Raw genomic sequence first — 22,226 nt, 5'->3', positions numbered from 1 at the left:
AATTCCCGGGGACTAGTGGCGCGCCCATTCATGATGCAACCATTCCACACCGTGGGGCAGCTTGCATTATTCGCTCACTACAAAGAAGTTCATCGCAATACTGTCTTCAACTCTTTTGACCCCTTTTCTCTCTCTCTTGGTGAACTTGATCCATGGCATACTATCCCCAGCCGAATCTGTGGGGCCCACACGTCAGTCTCCGCAGTCCACTGTGGAGGACCTCGATCCCAGACGAGCGAGCTGGTGGAGCCGCTCAACGGGGGCTAAATTTTAGACTATGTCACATCCAAAAGAATTTTAATATTTATTAATATTAAATAAAATCTGATTACAAAACTAACTGCAGAACCCTAGGGCCAAATTGCGAGACGAATTTAATGAGGTATGATAATCCGTAATTAGCGGATGGTTACTGTAGCATCACTATAGTAAATTATGAATTAATTAGACTCATTAGATTCGTCTCGCAAATTAGCACCCAACTGTCAAAAAGGTATTATAAATAAATTTTATTTCATATTACTTAATGGTAAGATTTTTTTTGATGTGACAAGAACTAAAAAAACTGATGGAAACAAACCGGCCATACTCAGCTTTTCGCGAGTTCGATCTCCTACCTTGTAGCAGGCTAGCAGCAATCATCGAGCCGCTTGCTTGGATACCCACAACCCAACAGCTCCGGTAACTGACGCGTGTTACCATGTATTTTTAATATTTCTTTTTTTATAAAAAGCAAATCTTACCGCCGAATCCAGTACGTTAGTAGTAGGTAGTATCCGGCAGATTGATTAGAGCAAGGTTAATAATTTAGTCAACTATTGGCCGTAAGAATTCTTATAACCTACCTCTCAGCCTACTCGTATAGTGATTTAGTCCTTCATTATTAATATATGGCTCCCCTATCTCTCTTATAAGGTTTTTTTGGTTCTTGTGTCAAAGCTTGCAGTATACTTCTCTCTCTCCTCCAACTCATTATTCAGTCTACTTATAGTCTATTAATATTTTTTTTTGAAATCAGCCAGGAGCACTAGTACATCATTTAAGAAAAAGAGTGAGTCACCGCGCGCCGGCCGGCGTCGAATGCAGGTGGGCTTGCCCAGCCCCAGCTGGGCTAGCCAACCGAGTCCCAGCTCGGTCCTCCAGCCTGTTAATATTTGCTCTTAAAGCAGCTCCAATGGCTGCGCCGGTGGAAAGCAGGTGGGGCCACAGGCGGGTAGTTTAAGGAGGGGGCGGGCCCACGTGTCGGCCGAAGTTCGGGGCTTGTAGTTAGCCGAGAGCACTCGAGAGCGTCACGCTGCCAGCCTGCCGTGCCAGGTTAAGCACCCCTGCTGGTGCCTCAACAAAAGCGGGCTGAGCTGAGCTGAGCTGAGTGCTGAGAGGCTCCACTCAGTTCCTTGCTTGCCTGCCCACCATCCTCCTCCCCCGTTATCTCTTCCTTCTCCCGGCCTCCTGCTCTCTGCATCTGCTGCAAAGGTGGCAAAGCCAAGCTTCTTAAGGCATCCTGCCAGCCATAGCAGCACAAGGTAAGCAAAGCAACCTCTCTCTCTCTCTCTCTCTCTCTCTCTCTCTCTCTCTCTCTCTCTCTCTCTCTGATTTCATCTGTGCAAAGGTTAACCCAAGTTTATGCTGCTGTTTTCATGCATGTCCTTGCACAAACTTTCTGTTCCTCTCAGAGATCAAGTTTCAGTTCTTAGCTGACAGGAAGGCATTTTTACTAGCATTCACCCACCCACGCAACAGCCGGTAGCTCTAGCAATCTCCTATGCCGTCCGTCCGTTCATCTCTCACCGAACGATCTCTGCCGTGCCAGAGCAGAAACCAGACGAAGAAGAAGCAAAAATTTTGCGCGCCTATTCCGAACCTTGATAGAGTACTTCACACCATGAATCTGCATGCTCCAAGATGCCGATCGAGACGCCCGTTCGGTGTCGGTGTCACGCTGCTAACTCCCGGTGCGATCATGCATGGCTTTCGAGTGCGCTCCCCCGCTCCCTCCCACACACTACTCAAGTATACCACGCGTGAAGTAGACAACAAGCAACGTGCGATTCCCTTTCCCTTCCCCGTTTTCCCCTTTTCACAGAAAATGGACCAGCCGCCTAACTGTTGTACATCCAGGGATATTTTGGGAAGAAACAGTTGCCCACTAGTTAGCTTGCACCACATTACTCTGCCCCAAGCAATTAGTTAGTTAGGATGCCATGTTACTATGTGTGATCACTGTGCTACGTACGGCTAACGGTTCCTCTGCTTCTCGGCGAAAAGATTCTTCTTTCATCTTTTGCTACGTTTGCGTGAGAGATTGTGATCCCAGAATTTGCATCTATCCAGATGTCGACGGTGGTCATGAGGGTGGATCTCGAGTGCGACAAGTGCTGCAAGAAGATTAGGAAGGTCCTCTGCAAGGTCCAAGGTTTGTTTGTTTGTTTTGCTCGCCCAATCCCACACCACGAATTTGTTTAGCTCGCGGATCCCACATCATCCGTGCCTCACTACTCTGCTCACCCGCAGACAAAGTGAGCATCAGGACCATCACCTACGACGAGAAGAGCAGCACGGTGGCGGTGTCCGGGCCCTTCGACGGCGACGAGGTCGCGGACCGGCTCACCTCCGACGCCGGCAAGGTCATCACCGACATACACGTCGTTGGGTCCGGGCTCGGAGGCGGATCAGGGAAGCAGAAGCACGCCGCCAACGCCAACGCCAAGGCGCCCAAGCCCGGGAAGGCCAACGGCCACGGCCACGGGCACGCGCAGGGCCAGGGGCATGGCGGGCACGGCGGTGGAGGCCACGGCGGCGGCAAGCCGGAGAAGAAGCACGTCAAGTTCGACGACGACGACGACATGGACGACGACTTCGACTTCGACATGGGCAAGAAGCCGGCGGCGGCCGGCGGGCACGGCCACGGCGGCGGCGGCGGCAAGCCGAAGATCGTGACCACCAACACCCCCGTGGCGGCGCGGCTGGAGGCGCCCCGCACCGGGCCCTCGATGTCGATGGCCACGCCCGCGCCCGTGCGGTTGCCGGGGATGATGGCGCCGATGATGCCGCAGCAGCCGCAGGCCAGATGGACGGCACCGCCCGCCCCCGAGTGGGGCTACAGCACGCAGCCGTACGGCAGCTACAGCGGCCCGCCGGCCGGAGGGTACTACGGCGGGCCCGCGCCCGCGGCGTACGGCCACGCCGCGTACGGGCCGTCGCCGTACGGCTACGGCAGGAGCCCCTACGGGCAGCAGTACTACGAGGAGGAGCCCAGCGCCGGGTGCAGCGTCATGTGATCAGATCAGCTCATGGCTGCCCGGCGGCAAGGACGGAGGACGGGAGGAGGACGGTTAGTTAATTCTGTACTTCTGTTTCTGCAGGTGAAAGATTCAGCAGGAAGTCTTTCGATTTCCGAGATACATACAGTATATGAAAGATCTGCAACCTCGTGATGTTTGTTCAATATTGTAAAATTCCTGGTAGTATATGTTAGGGTGTATATTTTTCACTTCCTTTTGCTTTGCTTCAGTGTTGGGTGTGTGTGTGAATACGTTGTCTTTGTAAGTTTGTATTCTATTGGTGTAGTATTTTGGAGAGATTAAACTTTGTCACAGCAAGTGGGCAGGTGTTTAAGTGTAGGACAAAGCGCGCCCTCTCCAATGTAAAGATGAACAACCGTATGCACGCTACTCTTGCTGTCTCTGTTTTTTTATACTATATATATCTCACAAATCATTTGGACAGCTTTCTAGTTTGAAATTTGTTATTTTTATATCTCACAAACAAAATCGAGTTTGGACAAGATATTTTACAAGACTATATATCATCATATCATCTACATGTGTGAATTTTTTGATGAATTTAGACGATCTTTTTTGCCGTGATTTGCATGAATTTTCACGAAGTTCTGGTTTTCACCAGATACGTTCCCATTTATGAATTGGGTGCTTGGTTTGTATAATCTATTCGGTTTCGTGTTCATATCCCACTGTAACTGAACCCACATCATGCTTTCTTCTTAAACGATCGACAATGCAGTGCTACTACAATCTTTTCGAAAAAGGAATACACTTCCGGGGGAAACTTTTCGAAAAAGGAATACACTTCCGGGGGAAAATACTGATGACAATTGGCCCCGTTTGGTTTGTGTTGTGCTAGAGCATGCTAGTAAATAGTGGCATTTTGACCGCTATTTACGGTGTCAAACAAAGCAAGTTTACAAAACCAACTTCAAAACTCTCGTGCCAGTGACCTTAGAGAATCTAATGAGGCCTTTGACCGCGCGATTAGATGATGGTTATTATAACATCATTGTAGCAAATTATCGATTAATTACTGTTATTAGATTCGTCGTGAAAAATTACATCCATCTCTGAAAAAGTTTTACAAATAGACTTCGTTTAGTATACTATGCATACATACGAGATTCTTTTGTAGAATGGAATAAAACTAACAAACAAACAAGGTCACATGCTAGCACGCACGCAAGCCGCTCCTAAACTGAGCATGGAAAAAGCTGCCTCTGTGCTTGCTCTGCTCCTTTTGGCCTCTCAGGCGTGGGTTAGAGTCCTAGAGACTAGAGATGGCCGGCTGGCCACGCGAATCACCATCGCCTACCTCTAGGCGTACGAGTACAGGAGTAGTATGGAAAAGATGAAAGCGACGATCCTACAAATAGATGCTGTGCGTTTAGCGGCGGCGCCACGAATGGGCCAGGGCAAGCGGGGCAACTAACCCTGATTAGGCTTCCCTGCTGCGCCAAGTCAGGTGTGCTCCTAGTCCCAGCAGCGTGATCATGGTTGTGCGTGGATCCACGGACGATGAGGAACGCAGCAGCTCAACATTCAAGAGAACTCTCTGCACCGTGCCACCATGGACATGCAAAAAAAAAAGCACACCTAGCTTCTGTCCAGGAACAGTGAGGCGTCGAGCGCGGAGAGGAGGAGGTCGGCGAGTGCGCCGGCGCGGAGGAAGAGGATGCCATCGCGGTTGCGTTTACCTGCCGAACAACTACCTGTCAGTACCAGTACTAGCTCATAGGCAGTGGCGGATTTACATGGGGGGCTAGAGCCCCCCCTACTGCCTTGCCTTGCAAACCGTGGATCCCCACAGCCCCCCTAAAATTTTTAGCACCATTAATGAAGGAAGGGAGGAGCCCAAAGTAGAAGTAGGTCACCAGCCCCCTGTTCCTCATTCCTGGATTCGCTCCTGCTCATAGGCACATGCCTGCTGCGTCCGATCAAGTGAAGTTTCACTGCAATGCAAGGGTTGCTTCCTACTTTCAAAAATAAAAAAAAGGTTGCTTCGTCTCGTATAGTCGCATGCAGAGTTATTAGTACCTAGCTAGTAGTGTTAGAGTAATCTACCAACTGGAATACGGACAGTACCTGCTACCAAACTAAACGTACGGGACGCGACTTGGAACTTTCCGGCCAACGGCGCGAGCAAGCGGCAGCTGGAGAGGAAATCTGAGAGACATTGATGCTGATGCTTCCGGCCAAAAAATCAACCCTTTTTTTTATTCCTAGATAGATTCGATTACTTGGCGATTGGTTTGGTTCGAGCAGATATTTGCTGTGTGTCTGATAAAAAACACACGGCAAAACATTTTTGCTGTCAAAACTTGTTGCCGTACTAGCTTTGTCATGAACCGCACACGGTAAAGATTTTGCTGTATGCTTTTGAGGCTTCGCCGCGTGTTCCTGACACACGGCAAATGACGGGAATGCAGTAGTGAGAGCGGCGGACACAGGGATTCTAATGGCGACGACACGGTAGCTTCCACGGCACGAGACGGTCAAGTAAACGTCGTCGTCAGTCGTCACAACTACAATACCAAGCACAGGCGGCCTTTGTCAGCTTCCACGTCCCCAAATGATCTTTATAATGACCTTCTCTCCCGTATACCGCTGACTCGTCGTGTCTCGCGGCATGCAGGACATTTCTGTACGCGTTCGATCTTGACTCCTCCGGCGTCAACACTTGACACCGACGGCGACGACCGCCCGTCCAGCCCAGCCTCACTGCACGACCGCGCTCTCTCTGCTTCTCAGTGCTTTGCTCGGTTTGAGCCCATTGTCTTGTTTGGTTTTGTTCCCTTGTTACTTTGACCGTTAATTACGGTATCAAATAAATTCAGTTTACAAAATCAACTTCAGAACCCCCGAGCTAGTGATCCTAAAGAATCTGTAGCACCACTGTAGCAAATCATCAATTAATTACCGTCATTAGATTCGTCGCGAAAAATTACACCCATCCATAAAAAAGTTTTACAAATAGATTTCATTTAGTACACCATGCATACGAGATTTTCTTTTCGGAAGACGTGCGTGGATTGTTGCAAAACCAAACCATTGTTTCGTCACAATTTCTCTTTCGATCTTACTCGCATCTGCCAAGTGCCAACATGGGAGAGCTGATGGAAAAAACCTAGCCATGTTATGGTGAATCGATCGATCAGTGCCAACAAAAAAAAAAAGAGTACGCACACTGCTGACGGCAAAGATTTGGGCCGGGAAAACAGAGGAAAACACCCCGCCCACATCAAGGGCTCCAAGCTATACTACCTAGGATGACGCACCAAGCCTGTCAGGTCTGTTACATCGAGTCATCGATCGTTCGTTATGCTAGCATGCTGTGATCGATCGTTGCTGGGACACTGATGCCCTGACCAGCTGCAGGCTCTCCTGCCGCATCTTGCTCCACTGCTTCTCGATGAACTCCTCGATCCTCCTGTCGTCGGCGAGCTCCACTCCCTCCGTCTCCTCCGCTTCGGCAACTCCGTTTCTCCCGTCGCCGCCGCCGCCGATGATGCTGTGATCGTAGCCGGTCCTGCTGCGACCCGCCGCGATCGCAGGAGCCTGGTGCCCAAGCTCAGCGACAGCCGCGCGATCATGGCCATCGAGGAGGTAACTACTCGGGGCCTTGTCCACGAGGATCATCTGTTCGGCTGCCACGAGCTCTTCCGGTTCCGGCTCCGTTGTTCCTGCTGGCCCTGCCAACGCTGCCGCGGCCCATGGCGCCGCCACCTCGGGGCCTCGGGGCATCCGCCTGGCCGCCGCCCTGCTGCTCCGCCGCCGCCGCCACACCATGACGCTCCTCCCCGGCCCCGCCGCGTGGGGCGCCGGACTAGCAGGGGCGGAGCGGGAGGAGGCGCCTTCCTCCGCGCCCGCCGGGCGCGCGCCGAGGACGCCGGCGTCCATGAGGACGAGGGCGAGGATGGCGTGGCAGAGCAGGAGCATGTTCCTCCGCGTGGCGAGGTCCAGGAGGCCGCGGCCGTCGAGGAAGCGGTCGAGCGCGGCGAGCAGGAGGTCCGCGAGGGCGCCGCGGCGCCGCTGCTGCTGCAGCGCCGGGGGCCGGAGGAGGGCCTCGCGGGCGAGGAGGAGGAAGACTACCGCCGAGAAGGAGATGAGCAGCGCCGCCGCGGTCTTGGCCTCGGTGCTCGCCATGGCCGCCGCGGTCTTGAAGAAGCTGCTGAACAGAGAGGTTGCTGAGGCAGCCGGGGAGAGCTCCGTCGCCCTGCTTGCTTGGTCGCGCACTACCGGCGAGCTCACGTTTATATAGGTGGGCGGGGAGCCCGGGCTAGCTCGGAGTAAACCGTGGGGCCCGCTTCGGGCCGGTGCTGGTGGCTGGTGCCGGGCCAAGGGGCGATGACTGACCAAGACTTTGACGGCTTCATTGTCTAGTCTGAGACTGGAGCTGTACTAGGTGTGGATCATGGCGAGGGTCGAGGGAGAATCTCAGTCTCACATGGCATCTCATGGCTGGCTCGTGACTGATCACTGCTTCTGGACTCTGGTAGGGGGGCTCTCGTTCAAACAAGAGAGACCTCAGCTCATAGCTGGGGAGCGACGGGACGACAAGTGGGGTGGGGGGCACCGTACCGGAATCGAAGCAGGTGTCTTTGGATGGAGTCCACGCCCGGCGCAGGGTTCACGTCGTCCTACCGGCGGTCGGTAGCCGTACTGTGCAGCGCAGCGCAGTGTACCCGCCGGCCGGACGACCGTGCGTGACGGGTTCCGCGGCCGCCGCCGCGTGCAAGACGGGGACGGGCCGGGGCCCGCGGCGCGCCGCAGCAGGAGGGTGCGCTCCGCTGCTGACCGAGTGACCGCCGCGTCCGTGTGCTGGTTGGTGCTCCCGCTCTCGCAACAAATCATGCGGTGCCAAACTGCCGATCCGCCCGTCCGTCGGCATCCACGGGGTGGATTATTCGTTGTTGCTTCCCTCGCTGATCAGCGGCGGGGAGTGAGAACGCATGCTTTTCTCTCTCTCTACTTTCTCTCTTTCTCGCATAAGTCAAGACTAAGGTTTTGCAGTGACAGGTCTAGCGCATCTTTCCTTTTTGTTTTTGTTAGAATAATTGTGCGGAAGAGATAACCTCAAGAAAACAAAACCAAATCACAAGATCACATAAACGAGAACAACACCGATACACGATGTTTTTTAACGAAGTTCGGCAATGTGCCTACATCCTCGGGGCATGACTACAGGCGCTCCTCCCCATAAACAGCAGCTCACGGTTACACGGTAGTGCCCTTATATTTATGGGCCTTAGAGATACAAAGTACGTCTCAAACTCTATCCCTAGTCCTACCATATTACAACTCAACTACAGTCGTAATCGAACCGTACACATATTCGACACATATCCAATAGTTTTTTACAACATCGGTCACAACAAGCTTCCAAAGGGTTGACATGCATATATACTACGCAATTGAAAAGGTTTTAACTCTCTCTTATCGTTCTACAAGCTTGGTGGCTCTAGGCACATACTAAGTAATGGCTGATGTGTGTCTTCAACGGATTTGTAGGGCACCTATTTGGGCAAGCGAGTGCGACCGTGTGATGTCATTTTGGAATGCACTTGGATAGATTTGGGCCTCCCTTCTCGATTTCATAGAGTTATGCACAAACTCTCCTACATGTTTTACTTCAAATGAAAACTGATGATAATAAGGACACATACTACAAAGCCATAAGATAAATTGATATTTCAAAACCGTTCACAAATAGACAACAACTTGCACAGACAAGAACAATACCCATAACATTAATCATGAGCAATAAGGCACTACTAATTTGGAGTTGGCACTCTTGAACCAAAAACAAATTTGGTCTTGTAGTACAAACACTTTTATTGTTGTGATACATGAAAGCATTCTTAGGACAGTACCCTAGAAGGGAATAGGTTGATCAAGTAGAACAGATATCCACTCCTTCAGTATTTTTGAATCCGTGTATCCGTCTATGTTCTTGTACATTGTTTCCATCATTCTTGCAAGGTTAATTACACGAATAAGCAACTTCGACGGTATTGAGGTCCAAGTGAGGTACTCATTATTCATACTCTTCCATGCATTCTCCACTGAGCCCCATAGCACCTCGCTTGCTTCTTCCTTTGTTGTCTTATACTCTTTCATGTAGCAAGTTACTGCAGTAGCAACATTGTTTCTCTCTGTTTCAAACTACAAGAAGATTGTGGTTAGAATATTTATTAATAAAAATTAAAGACTGATTTTAGCTATTTTCCTCTCCGTTTCAAACAACAAGAAGCTTGTGGTTAGAATATTTATTAACAAAATGAAAGACAAATTTTAGCTATGTGTATTTCTGTCATATATGGATGTTCTTTATTGTTGTAATGTTGTGCTATTCGATTATTTCGATACAAATGTTTCTCATATAATTATTTGTGTGAAATTTGCTTGACTATATGCATATGCACATATATTGTAACATGGAATATGTACATCATCATTTTGTTGTAAAATAAATATACATGTGACTGCAATGATGCTGACTATCAGTAATGGGTTTTGAACAAAGTAGAACCTTACCTCATGGGCAACAATGTCATCCATGAGCCGGGATATAATACATGAATCCTTTACAATTTGTGGAAATTTTGACATCCATTTCAGAAGTTCTTCTGTAACATTCTCTTCAAAGACAACAAAAGCCGCGCAACAAATCCCCCAATAGAAGCATGTAACAAGCGTGACCTTCAAATGCTCCTCTAAAGAAGGAATGTACTTGTTGTCTCTCTAGCCAATTTCAGTCACATGACCTTTGCATACTTGATTGATCTGCATATAACAAAATATCAACAAAATGGAAAGGAAACATTATAACAAAATTTCTTTATGAGAATTGGAATACAAAATAAAACACTTCCCTAGGCTATTATACTTAGAGCACCATGTGAACACTTCCTCTAAGTTATTTAATTATCTCCTATTTGGATAATTTTTTGAGCTTGGTACGGTGTGAAGGGAATAATTACGCTACAATAAATCTAATAATAGAAATTATAAAAAAATAATCTTGATCACTTTCCAAAATATAATTAAGTAATTTTCATGCCATGTTAAATAACGAAATCGTTCTTAGTGCTTAATACGATAACATGAGCTTATGACATGGTAAATGGCTCACATAATAGCGACAAAAATTCTCCAATCATTGGTTACACAATAAAGTACCAGAAACTAAGTCTCAACAAGTACATAGCCATACATCAATAGTATTTTTGTTTGGTCATTGTTACTACCTCCATTCGCAATATGTATCAAGCACACATAACTAAAAGATACAAAGTCAAAACATCCTTTCATGAACTGGATCATACTTGACCTTATTAGGTAGACATACCACATGATGACTTATCTAATGGGTGAAAGCTTGATATGATCCTATATTAAATATCATGTCTCTCAATTAAGTGGACTAGATAAATATTTTGGGAGTTTTTTTACATTAGTTACTTTCATAAATTCTCATTCTATATATCCTTGATACAAGCTATGTGCAAAAGATATATAGAACCTAAAACACGCTATATGCAAACTTCATTTAAAATGCTAAAACTAAAACACGCAAATGAATCAAAACTAAATTGGGGAAAATTTATATTGACAAAAGTCAAAGAACTATTGAACCCCTACAATATCTCTAATGAAGTTGACATTTCTCCTTCCTGTGTCCTTTGGAAGTGCATTCTCGATTTCAATCATAGTACCAAACATAAAGCGGGCAAAGTCACTGTAGCATCCATTGAGTGGCCGTGTTTGGATGAATCCACGAAAACTTTTGCACAAAAAGACGAATGCATGCATGAAGTACTAAACGAAGTTTATTTGCAAAAACTTTTTAGGAATGGGTGTAACTTTTCGAGACGAATCTAATGAGCCAAGTTTCATCATTATTGGCTACAGTGATGCTACAGTAACCGCGCTCAATCATCCTCTAATCATGCGGTCAAAGACCTCATTAGCTAGAGCAACTGCTACAGTACCACAGTTGTGGAGGTAATTTTGTAATTAGACTTTATTTAATACCCCTAATTAGTAGTCAAAGCATCGTTTCTCTCTCATCAAAACTTTTCCACCCTCCAACCAAACATGGCCAGTTTCTCAACTTCCTTCATGTCCCACCTACAAGAGTGTTCATAAAAGTATATGATATGAAATCATATTTCAGATGCTCATTACTTCAAAATATAGCAATAATTTCTGTAAAAATACAGCATTAATATTATAATATTACAACTCACATCGTGCAACGCATATATAATACTTTATCTTGAATAAGTAAATTGGTTGAGCAACTTTTGTTTGAGATGCGCGACAACAATTTGTTTTGTATTAAATTACAGTAGCTTCTAACTTTGGGTTATTAAAAATAGCAAACCTCTGCATCACATCAGCGAATGGTTGTAGCTCTTCCCATATGCCATAGTTGTCAAAGGTGTCATCATATGGTGTAATTGTTGCTATAAACTTCGCCAGCAACTTTCTGGCCTTCGCATATTGTGGTTCATAGTATACTCCCAATGCCCAAAAATAGGCTTCTGTTGGCCTATGCCTTGCATAGAATAGTCTTTGTGGGGACTCCAAGCCATGGTACCACCTTTATGATAGAAAGGGATATTATTGGAAAATATTTTCCAGTGCAATTAATTAATAACCAAATATTTCTAACTTTGTAATTGAACATAATCAATCTCGCAAAACACTTAGCAATAAAAGTCAACAAAAGATTCCAATGTGCTACTCGACAAGTTTGTACTGAGCACTTTTTCACTTGACTGTGATGCACTTACTCGCATATTTCCTTGACTTCTTCACGATGAATTCGCTGGAGCAAATAAAAATCCAATTTTGCAAGTTCAAGTGCCAATTCATTACAGTCCTCTTTATCTTGTTCATATAGAGGGATATATTGTCTAGCCTCCAATCTCTTCATCCTTCGGAAAGATGGTGTTTGAAGAGCATGTCGTACTTTATCTGCTAGTGGCTTTTCAAGATGGTCACCCATTGATTTTAGAAGACTTGTAGTTTGCCTTTGAGCTTCCGTGAGAAGTTGTTCATCTGGAGTGCCTAGATGAGCTGCCTCATAGAGTGCTAGTAATGCTCGTACATCACTAGCCAAGCTGACCTTCAAGTTTTGTTGGTTGTCCATGAAGCTTTGGAATACATCTGAAAAAATAGCAGTTTTCTATTTATCATCAGTTTCTTTACTTATGAGTCATAATACTAGTCGATTGTAACTAAATTCAAATCTTTATATGATGACATAGTAGTTCACACTTGAATATTATATTTAGTATCGATCAACGTATTATAGAAGACTTGGATACTAATAAAATACTATACGTTGCATTTGAGCTAGTATCTATTGTCAGTATAGTTATGGTCATTTGCTCGAACACACCTTCACTTTATTTTTCAAATTAAAATTTGTGTATGTCAGTAGGAGGCTGCTAGGATCTCGGGAAAGGGACAGATCGAGAGCCCCTCATGCTCCTTATCCACTCGTCCACCACCCCGTCGTTGCTGGCCTCCACCCCGTCGTTGACTTCCCCCTCGCTAGCGTTGCCTCTGGGTTGTGTTTGGATGCTGGCCCCAGGCTGCTAGGCCAGAGATCGTCTGCTGCCAAAATTAGGCCGCCCACGATTTGGCGGGCTTTCCTAGCAAAAATGAACTACGCGGTTGGGGCAACCAAATTCTGACCACACTCCAAACGATGCTAATGCTGATAGTCAACGGCCAAATTTTGGCCTAGCACCCTAGGGCCGGCGTCCAAACACGCCCCTGATGCTGGCAAGGATCACCACCCTCAACCCGCCACCACCGCCGAACTTGCCTCTGCCGCCGGCCATTCCTCTAAACCAACCCGCTATAGAATCTCCTCGACCCAGAAATCGTAACTAGGTAACCCCTAACTTGAATCGTTCCTTCGCCCCTACCAGATCTAGAAGAGATCTCCAGAATTCAGCATCAGTACTTGTTCTGATTTGTTACTTTTTTTCTTTTTTTTCCTTTTGTCTCCTTCCTCTTCCTCAGATTGCCAAATTGGGAGGGCTCTCGCAATAAGTTAGTTTTTTTTTTATGTTGGTATGAGAGAGAAAGAGATGCTAGACCTGTTTTCTCTTTCTCAAGTTAGAGAGAGAGAGAGAGACCATAATAGTCTTAAATTTTACATAAAAAATGCTGAATTTGCTGGTGCCTGCTACTCAATGTCACACTTGAACCAGGAGGTTCTATGTTCAGATTTTGCTAGTGCGATTAGAAAAATTGTTGCCGATATTCTAGTCCATGTCTTAGGCTCAAGGGAGCCTATAAAATGAGGAGCTATCAACTATATTAAAATATGACTATAGATAAATAACTTTATGATTCGATGAACCTATTCAGAGCAAGCAAGTTAGGGCGGGGGACAAGGAAAGATTATATATATTTACCACAAGACACGTAGTACCGCTCTTGCCTTAATAACCAGAACTGGAGGGAAATTTGGTACAAGCTCTCACTGTCGAACTCTATGGATTTGAGCTTTTGCAGTGATGCATGGATCTCATCTTGAAAATGGTAAGAGATTCCGAGGCGCTGGACTGCATCGATCAGCTTCATTTCAGCCATGGGATCGTGCGTGCCGGTCAAGGCCTTCTTTGCTTCGCTGACTAGCGCGTCACGTCTTTCTTCCATCCACTCCAGCGACTTCTGTGGTGATTAATTATATTTAGAATCAATTTATATCAACTTGAACAAGCTTTTCTAATTAAAAGCTAATTAGAGTTCTATACCGGTTTTTATAATTAATGTTAATATGATAAATTACCAACTTAAATGTGTCTCTATATAACTTCTTTAGTACAAACCACGAATCATAAAGTCTTAAACTAGGTGCTCATACTTGTCTTTTATTTGCTAATTAAATAATTAATTGGTATAACTCGTATATATAGACTTTATAAATAAAACTTTGATTAAGTTCTACTTTGTCTTTGTGATATAAATTAAATATAGTTTAGTTATAATCTGGATATTTATTTCAAATATCCTATAAATGTGTTTTTTATAATTAAAATGAATCCATCTTGTAGATTCTTTTCTATTATAATATAAATCTTCTGATAGTGTATCTTTTCAACCGTGACTCCAATTTTAGCAAGTGCGTTTCTTGCGCTCTCGTGATCATAGCTTCAAGCCCTATCCTTAGTGCACTCTTTAATGCTTTTCTTCTATTTGGTGTCGTGTTCTTAGTTGTATCTTATTTTGCTTGTTTCGTGTATGTTTGTGCTCGATGCTTGTTGCGAGTAGAAATGAACATAGTTCGAGAGATGTGAAGATGAAGAATTTCAAAAACAAAAGTTGAAGACTCTAAGCAGCTATTATCCGAATATACAACAAGTATATTCCTTGATCTTACTTCGTCACAATAAACTTTTATTTTACACTTGCATGCATTAATTTGACGGGTCCCTACTTATCCATATCATATATCCATATCCTTAAAAATCCAGGTTATGTATTTAATTATTGGGTAGCTTAGTTGCTGAACAATAGTTATAGGTGGTTTATGAAAACAATACTTGATACATGGTTTATATCTTTTGGAACTACTGTGATGAATGATTGATAATACTTAATTTAAACTATGCAGCGATCATCCGAAAAAGTGCAACCAAAAAGACTATATGGCTCTGATCTTGACTAATTAATTAGATGTCTCTAACTTGTTATGAGGGCTTCATTGCCTGCCAAGGGTGCATTCTTTCATTTGGTTTTTTGTCACACCTTGGGGAGGTTCACTCACGTAGCTGCTGAAATCTTAGCGGGCTACTATTGGTTAGGGAATCTTTTCAAGGCCTCGTAGTGTACCCATGCAGTCATACCTCAGAAGTGTGATGAATGTGCCTAATTAGTACGTGACGGGTAACACGACTTGTGGGTAAAATATGCAACTTCTGCAGAGTGTAAAACTGATATATCAGCCGTGCTCACAGTCAAGAGCGTCTCGGACCCTCGCATGACAACTTAATTGAAATCTGTGCTTTAATTCAGCTACTTATATGTTCCAAGTTCAGTTATTTATTCAGCTACTTTTATTTCATAAAAATAAGAAGGGATTCATTCATGACTTAGTAAATAGGTTATTAATGTTCAACTGCTATTTAAAATGATTGCCGCTTTATCCAGCTGGCCTTTATCTTTGTTTAAGTCTTTCATGTCATTTATTTCCTAATATACTTGTTGATTACCAACCATAAATATACTCACACTTGTCAAAACCGTTGCTCAGAAGAGTAAATTGCTATGAAGTTTTTTGGAGATGTTGCTGAGTTTTAGGCGTACTCAACCCCGGTCGATTGCTTTTGAGGTGTGGAGCCGTTGTTTCCAGGGTAAGCTGTGTCTCTCTAATAGGCTTTTAGTTGTTTTAAGCATCTTTTTCGTGATATTGTTGCTTATTTTGCTATTATAATATTGTTATATGTATAGAACTTGATTCTGGGATACATATAAATATAGTTATGGATTCAGTTTGTTTCAAAAACTGGGTGTGACGGCCGCTATTTCACCATTAGAATATAGTAATATAGTTCTTTCTTTTCAAATTATGAGTCATTTTAATTTTTCTAAGTTTGTAATTTTTATTAGATATACAATATGTTCAAATATATTGTAAAATTATGTATATAGAAAAGTTTAAACGATCTACGATAATTTAAAATGGAAGAAGCATATATAGCAAGATGTAAGTACACAAGTCGAACGAAGACGTATCGTACCATACCTTATTAGTATGTGGCAGTGTGGGGTCCTTAATGAAGTGATCACCCCAGACACTAGGACGGTAGTCCACCGCGTGGCGTTCCTCGTCGAGGACCTCGTATCCTTGGGCGATCACTCTGCTGCCCAAGCCCATACTGCTGCTACCAACCTCTCTCGGAGCAACCATATCTCTCTCTCTCTCTCTCTCTCTCTCTCTCTCTCTCTCTCTCTCTCTCTCTATTGCCTTAGTAGCGACAGATGCGTTAGAACTGTGTTCATGTGCACTTGTTCGCTCGAATCTGACTGCCCTTTTATAGGCAGGCTAGATGGAAAGAGACAAATGATGAGTTGATTGTGTGTCCCCGTCAAGGTTAGATAGCATCTTTAAGAGTCTTTGTAAAACTAGTTGACAAGGTAATAATAACAAATCTGGGGTCAAAATTATTGGATCAACACTTTCTTTTTTCCTCTCCTCGCTATCTCGCTAGCCAAATCCTCCCATCTGCTAGCGTTCTTTGCCAAGGGAGACTGACTCTCAATCTCCTATTGGTGCGCCCCTCTGCTCCCTCCTGACGCTCCTCTCCCCGCTCTGCTCTGCTCTGCTCTGCTCGTGCTCGCCTGCCTGCCCTTCTGCTCCGCCTCCTTCCGTGATCCGCTATATATGGTCGGCGTAGGAATGCGCCCAGGTCCTGCTCTGGCGCACGGCCCCAGCCCAGCGCGCTCTGGTGAGGGCGAGCTTCACCGCCGGCGTGAGCCGACGCGGATGCAGGCCGCCACCCTGAGGACCCAGCCCCAGCGCGCTCCGACGAGGGCGAGCTCCGCCCTAGGGTCAAGCTTCGCCGCCGGCTCGAACCGTCGCAGGTGCGGGCCGCTGCTCCGAGGCCCCAATGCAGTTTGCCCCTTTCTGCGTGGCGGCGAGCAGAGGAAGAAGAAGACCCCATATTTTGGAGCTCCGATGGACGACTCGACTCAGGAGTGGCTCAAATGGATCTGGGGAGGTTGTGACACTGGTGGTGCAAAGAATTGGTGGGAGACGGCTTGACAACGACGAATTTTTGCGACAAAGGTGAGCTCAAGCTCTGACTGTGATGCAATTGGATGAGCTCGAGCTCTATCTCTGACCCCATGGCGGCGCGCGGGCGGCCGGCATGGACGAGCGTGGAGGACTGCCAGCCAAGCGCGGCCGGGAGACTGGTGTAGGATAGGGACGAGCGCGTGGTGTCGGCGACTTTGGTCTTGGGCGGATCCGGGAGACCGACGTAGCATAGGGTCGAGGAAGAAGGTGATTTGAATACAGATAAGTGTCGGGTACCATGACTAGAGACATCCTAATCAGGGGACTAAATCATCCTCAAAACGCAAAATATGTGTTAAGCAGTCAGGCCCAGGAAGGCCTACAGTCTCTTTCCGATCCAAAGGAAAGAACTCAAAGAGGCCCACTTCGCGCTCCGCCTACGGCCTGGCTCCATGGTGCAGCCCATCCGAACCCCCCTCGAACTCGCGGAGCAATCTCCGCTTCGCTTGAGGCTCCCCTGCCGGAGCCCTCGATAGCGCTCCGCGCCTCCGCCTCGCTCGAGGGTAGCGGACCTACCCTCGGGGGAGCGGATCAACTCCGTCTCGCTCGAGGCCACCCCTCAGCAGAAGGGACTAGTGACCTATCTTTTCACCCACCCGCCGTACGGAGGCATTAAATGCCAACAACTCCACCGCAACAACAGGGTCAACGGCGTCAGGCCACCACTCCGCACAGCGGCTGTGACCGGAGAACCATCCGCCAACTCCGGTCACTGCTCAACCATCCCCGGCACTGTGGTGCCACTGTGGGGGCCTGCGACGCCCTGTGCGAACGTGCCCAGCACTGTTTCTGCCACTGTGCTGCCAACACCCCGTACTACCCCGTGTACTTTCCCTGCTGCGGAACCCTTGATCGGCATGGGTGCGACCCTCAAACGTGGCCCGGGCCTTAACCAGAGCAAGACCCCCGCCCGCAGGACCCTCGGTGCCCCGCCACGTCGAGCACGAAGGACGGTACCCTCCACAGCAATCACCACGATGTCCGCTGGAGCTACCAGGACGCCGGCGCGATCTCCGCAAGGCCAGGACGCCACCCAGGACAACCGCACACCCGGTGCCTTGATCTCTAGTGCCCCACAGTATACTTTCTACAGTAGGAATCCGCTGTGCGCCTCCGATTCGGGGAGAAGACAACTTCTACCCCTCCCGTACATGTACTCCGCCCCTCCTTGTGTCTATAAAAGGGGGAGGGTGGACTCTATCTTCTCCATCTTCTTCTCTCTGACTCTCTCGCCTCCACGCTCTCATACAACCAACTCCTTAGCTTCACTCACTCGATCTCCTGATGTTGGCACTTGCCTTAATCATCTAGCAGAGATTTGGGAGCTTCCCTCCCTCTCTCTCCTCGCTTGTACCCCCTACTACAGGCACCCCCGGTGCAAGATAGCATAGTGCACTCACACACATTAGCTGGACTTACGGCCCCGCGGCCGGAACCAGGATAAACCCGCGCGTCCCTGTGTTACCTCTTGCATCAACCATCCAGGGTGAGGGATCACGCAACATCTGACTAGTTGGTGCCGGGCCGCCGGGTCAGGACACCGACAGTTGGCGCGCCAGGTAGGGGCGACGTTGCGTGACTTTTGTCTTCGTTCTCTCTTGTTCTCTGGATGGCAGACGGGCCACGCCCGCTCCCGGCGGGCACGGTGCTTCGGTTCGGGAGCCTCGACTTCGTCGCGACCGGCAATAGTTACGACATGGAGCTTCTCCCGGCCGGGGCCAACCCCGACACTCCGACTCCACCGCCCCAGCACAGGAGGCGCTCGGGCCAGTGCGCGCGACAAACGTGCATGGAGCGGCGCAGAGCGGCACGCCTTGCTACCCCCACGTGGGTAGAGGTTGGCACGTCGCGGCCTGCAGCCGCGGCGGGGGACGTCACCACCTCTTCACCACCATCGAATGCGGCCTCTGTGCTTCCCAAGGAGGGCGCGACTGCGCCGTCGGCCTTTTCCTTTGGGATACGCAACGCCACTATGATTTATGCCTCTTCGACCAGCACCAACATGAGTGCGTACGAGGATCTGCCGGGTCATCACCTCATCTCGATCCACAACCTCATCGCGTCGTCACCTGACGATTCCTACCCCGACACAGCCGACGACATCAACTTCTTCAAGGACAACTTCACGGCCTCGGAGTGAGACTTCTCTGGGGTCCGTAACCTCGACGCTTTCCAGTCGTTCCAGCTCACGGCAAACTACTGCCTCACCGCTCCGAAGACTCCAGCGAGGGGGATTACAATCCCACTCGGGAGTGCTTCATGGTCGAGCTGGAGGATGGGGTGGTCGATGAAGCACTGAGCGATGACGGAAACAACAAGGAGCCCTCACCAGCAAACCAAGCAGTGGTGCCGGTCGCAACGCCAGCTGCTTCGACAAGCTCGGCGGCGCGACGGGCACAACTGGCGCAACTCACGGAGCTTGAAAAAAGGCTCGAAGAGGAGCAACGGCAGATGTGACTGCTGCGTACCGCGCTTGAGCAAGAGCACACCGCGCGCGGTGCGCGAGCTCAGGTAGCGGGGCGTGTCGCCCGGGAGTGGATCCTGGCCGACGTCAACGTCGACAACCCGCTGGACCTGAAAAGGGCCAGCCAGAAGCTCGTCGCAGCTGCTTTCCTACTTCAAGCCATGCCCGAGCCCTCAACGACCAAGGGCCGCAACCCGCGCAACGAGGCACGGGTGCTCATCGAGCAGGCTGCGATGCAGCAGGCTGAGAGCTCCGCGTCTCGAGTGCACTCAGCGGCATCGGCAAAGGCCGGTGGGACTGCACAGCAAGACCACGAGGCCTCGGTGCACGTTCCACCGAGAGGAAAGGGCAAGGTAGCCACAGTGGACGACGCAAAGGCACCCTCGGTGCATGATCGCATCAAGAGGCCTCCTGTGAAGGAGCGCCTTTACGATGCGCGCGGGCGCACCAATGACGGCGACGCCCGCAACATCATCAACGGGAAGTACACCCCTCGACGGGGTGGCCGCTTCGACCCTGAGCACGACAGGGGCGTGTCACCGGAGCCTCCGGGCACCCGTGTGTTCAGTTGGTAGATTCGCACCGCTCCTTTTCCCCCACGCTTTCGCCAACCCACTACCCTCGTCAAGTACTCAGGAGAGATCGATCCTGCGGTCTGGCTCAACGACTACCGCCTGGCATGTCAGCTGGGCAGTGCGATGGACGACGCGGTCATCATCCGCAACCTTCCTCTTCACCTCGCCGACTCCACACGAACGTGGCTCGAGCATCTACCCGCAGATCAGATCCACGACTGGGCCGATCTAGTGAAGATCTTCATGGGCAACTTCCAGGGCACCTATGTGCACCCTGGGAACTCCTGGGATCTCTGAGGGTGTCGACAGAAGCCCAACGAATCCCTACGCGACTACGTGTGATGCTTCTCCAAGCAATGCACCGAGCTCCCTAGTGTCACCAACGTCGAGGTCATCAACGCCTTCCTCGAAGGCACGATGTGCAGGAACCTGGTGCACGAGCTCGCACGAAGCCGTCCCGCCAGCACCAATGAGTTGTTCGATGCCGCCACCAACTTTGCTTCCGGCGAGGTGGCAGTCGGTGCCATCTTCAACAATAAGACGAGCAAGCGCAAGGAAGATGCGCCCGCGGAGGGCAGCAACAGCAAGGCCAAGACCCCCGCCAAGAAACAGAAGCGGGGGAAGAAGGGAAAGAAGCCGGTCCCACCGAACCAGCGTGGACAGGGGCAAGCGGAGGACTCCGATGAGGCCTTCGTCGCTTCCCCAGATTGCAAGGGCCCTCGAGGCACCCCTCGAGGCTGTGGCGGCCTGTTCGACGACATGCTCAAGAAGCCGTGCCCTTACCACAAGGGCTCGGTCAATCACACCCTCGAGCAATGTGAAATGCTTCGCAAATACTACAACCGCGTTACGCATCATGACGAGGACAAGAAGAAGGATGTGGGTGACAAGGGTGGAGACAGCGAATTCTCCTCGGTGGAAAACACCTTATTCATCTTCGGAGAGCCGACGGCGAACATGACCTCCCGGCAGCGCAAACGCAAGCGCCGGTGTGATATCCCGGAAAATTTACTAATTAAATCACTAGCTAAATTTTTAAAATTTATTTTCATCGATGAGCTTAGTAACCCCAAGTCCTAATCAGAATTTTTTCCGCCGTCCCAAATCCCGAGTTCATTTAACGTTCTGTCATCTCCTTTCCGCCGATCGTTCCCTCCCTCTTTTTCCTCGCCGCTGTCCCATCCCGCGCCGGTCGGCCGCCGGTCGGCCACGCGCGACCGCTCGCCGCGGTCGGCGCCGACGCATCTCTCCCTTTCTCTTTTTCCCCCTCCCGGTTTCTTTTTTTTTTCTTTTTCCCTTTTACCATTTTCTTTTCTCCATTTTCTTTTTTTTCTTTTCCCTCCCCCCTCTCTCCTCCTTTCCCTCCTCCCTGCCACGCGCCCCGAACGCCGCTCGGCGTGCCACCTCTCTCTCCTCCCCGCGCGCGCTGCTGGGCAGCTCGCCACCGCGCATACCAGCCACGCTCCCTGGCCTGCCCCTGCTCCGCACCCCCTGGCCCACGCACTCCACCGCGCCAAGTACCCCGCGGCCTCCCTCTACCCACGCCGAGCGAGACGAGGCCACGCGCACACCGCGTTCGGCGCCACCCGCTCGGCTCGGTGCCGCTTCCCCATCCCACGCGCACGCGCGCACTGGCACACGCGTGCACACACACGCTCGCCGTGCACGCCGCGACACCGGCCACGCGCACCACGTGCCGTGCCGCTCGCCGCTGCGGCTCGACGCCGGCCGCCCCGGTCCCGCTCGCCCCGGTCCCGGGCCCGCCCGCGCTCGCCAAGCCACTGCTCCACGTGCACCCGCCGCGCCGCGCGTCACCTAGCAACAGCCCCGCCGCAGAGCCGCCGCCTGACCGCTCGCGCCAAGCCCAGCGCTCGGTCTTTCCCCTCCACGTGCCACAGTGAGCGGCCTCGACGTCCTCGCCGCCGCACGCCACTCCGCGACAAGCCAATGCGACCAAACACCATTAACGCCGCCCGCACCGCTCGCCGGCCGACCTCACCGCCACAGCCTCCCCCACCGACCTAAATCGCCTAAAAAAGGGCACCCAGCACGGCTCACCCTCCCCACAACTCCGC

General features: G+C 49.4%; 1 protein-coding gene and 1 pseudogene across 2 annotated transcripts; one reads left to right on the top strand and one right to left on the bottom strand.

The window, feature by feature from the left end:
- Positions 1 to 1,294: 1,294 nt before the first annotated feature.
- LOC120691092 (heavy metal-associated isoprenylated plant protein 34-like) lies at positions 1,295 to 3,725 on the top strand. 2 transcript variants are annotated; one of them, XM_039974056.1, is made up of 3 exons: positions 1,295 to 1,523; positions 2,315 to 2,413; positions 2,512 to 3,725. In XM_039974056.1, the coding sequence occupies exons 2-3, from the start codon at positions 2,332 to 2,334 to the stop codon at positions 3,276 to 3,278; spliced, it is 849 nt and encodes a 282-aa protein (XP_039829990.1). In that variant the 5' UTR covers positions 1,295 to 1,523; positions 2,315 to 2,331; the 3' UTR covers positions 3,279 to 3,725. The 2 variants fall into 2 exon arrangements, with proteins under 2 accessions (XP_039829990.1, XP_039829989.1); XM_039974055.1 differs by having other exon boundaries at positions 1,303 to 1,523; positions 2,332 to 2,413.
- A 5,433-nt stretch (positions 3,726 to 9,158) lies between these two features.
- On the bottom strand, positions 9,159 to 16,191 carry LOC120689186 (annotated as a pseudogene).
- Between the last annotated feature and the right edge of the window lie 6,035 nt (positions 16,192 to 22,226).

Source organism: Panicum virgatum, chromosome 9N, assembly GCF_016808335.1.
Source record: "Panicum virgatum strain AP13 chromosome 9N, P.virgatum_v5, whole genome shotgun sequence".
NCBI lineage: Eukaryota > Viridiplantae > Streptophyta > Magnoliopsida > Poales > Poaceae > Panicum > Panicum virgatum.
The sequence above is the reverse complement of the archived record's forward strand: the minus strand, read 5'-3'. Positions and strand labels throughout refer to the sequence as shown.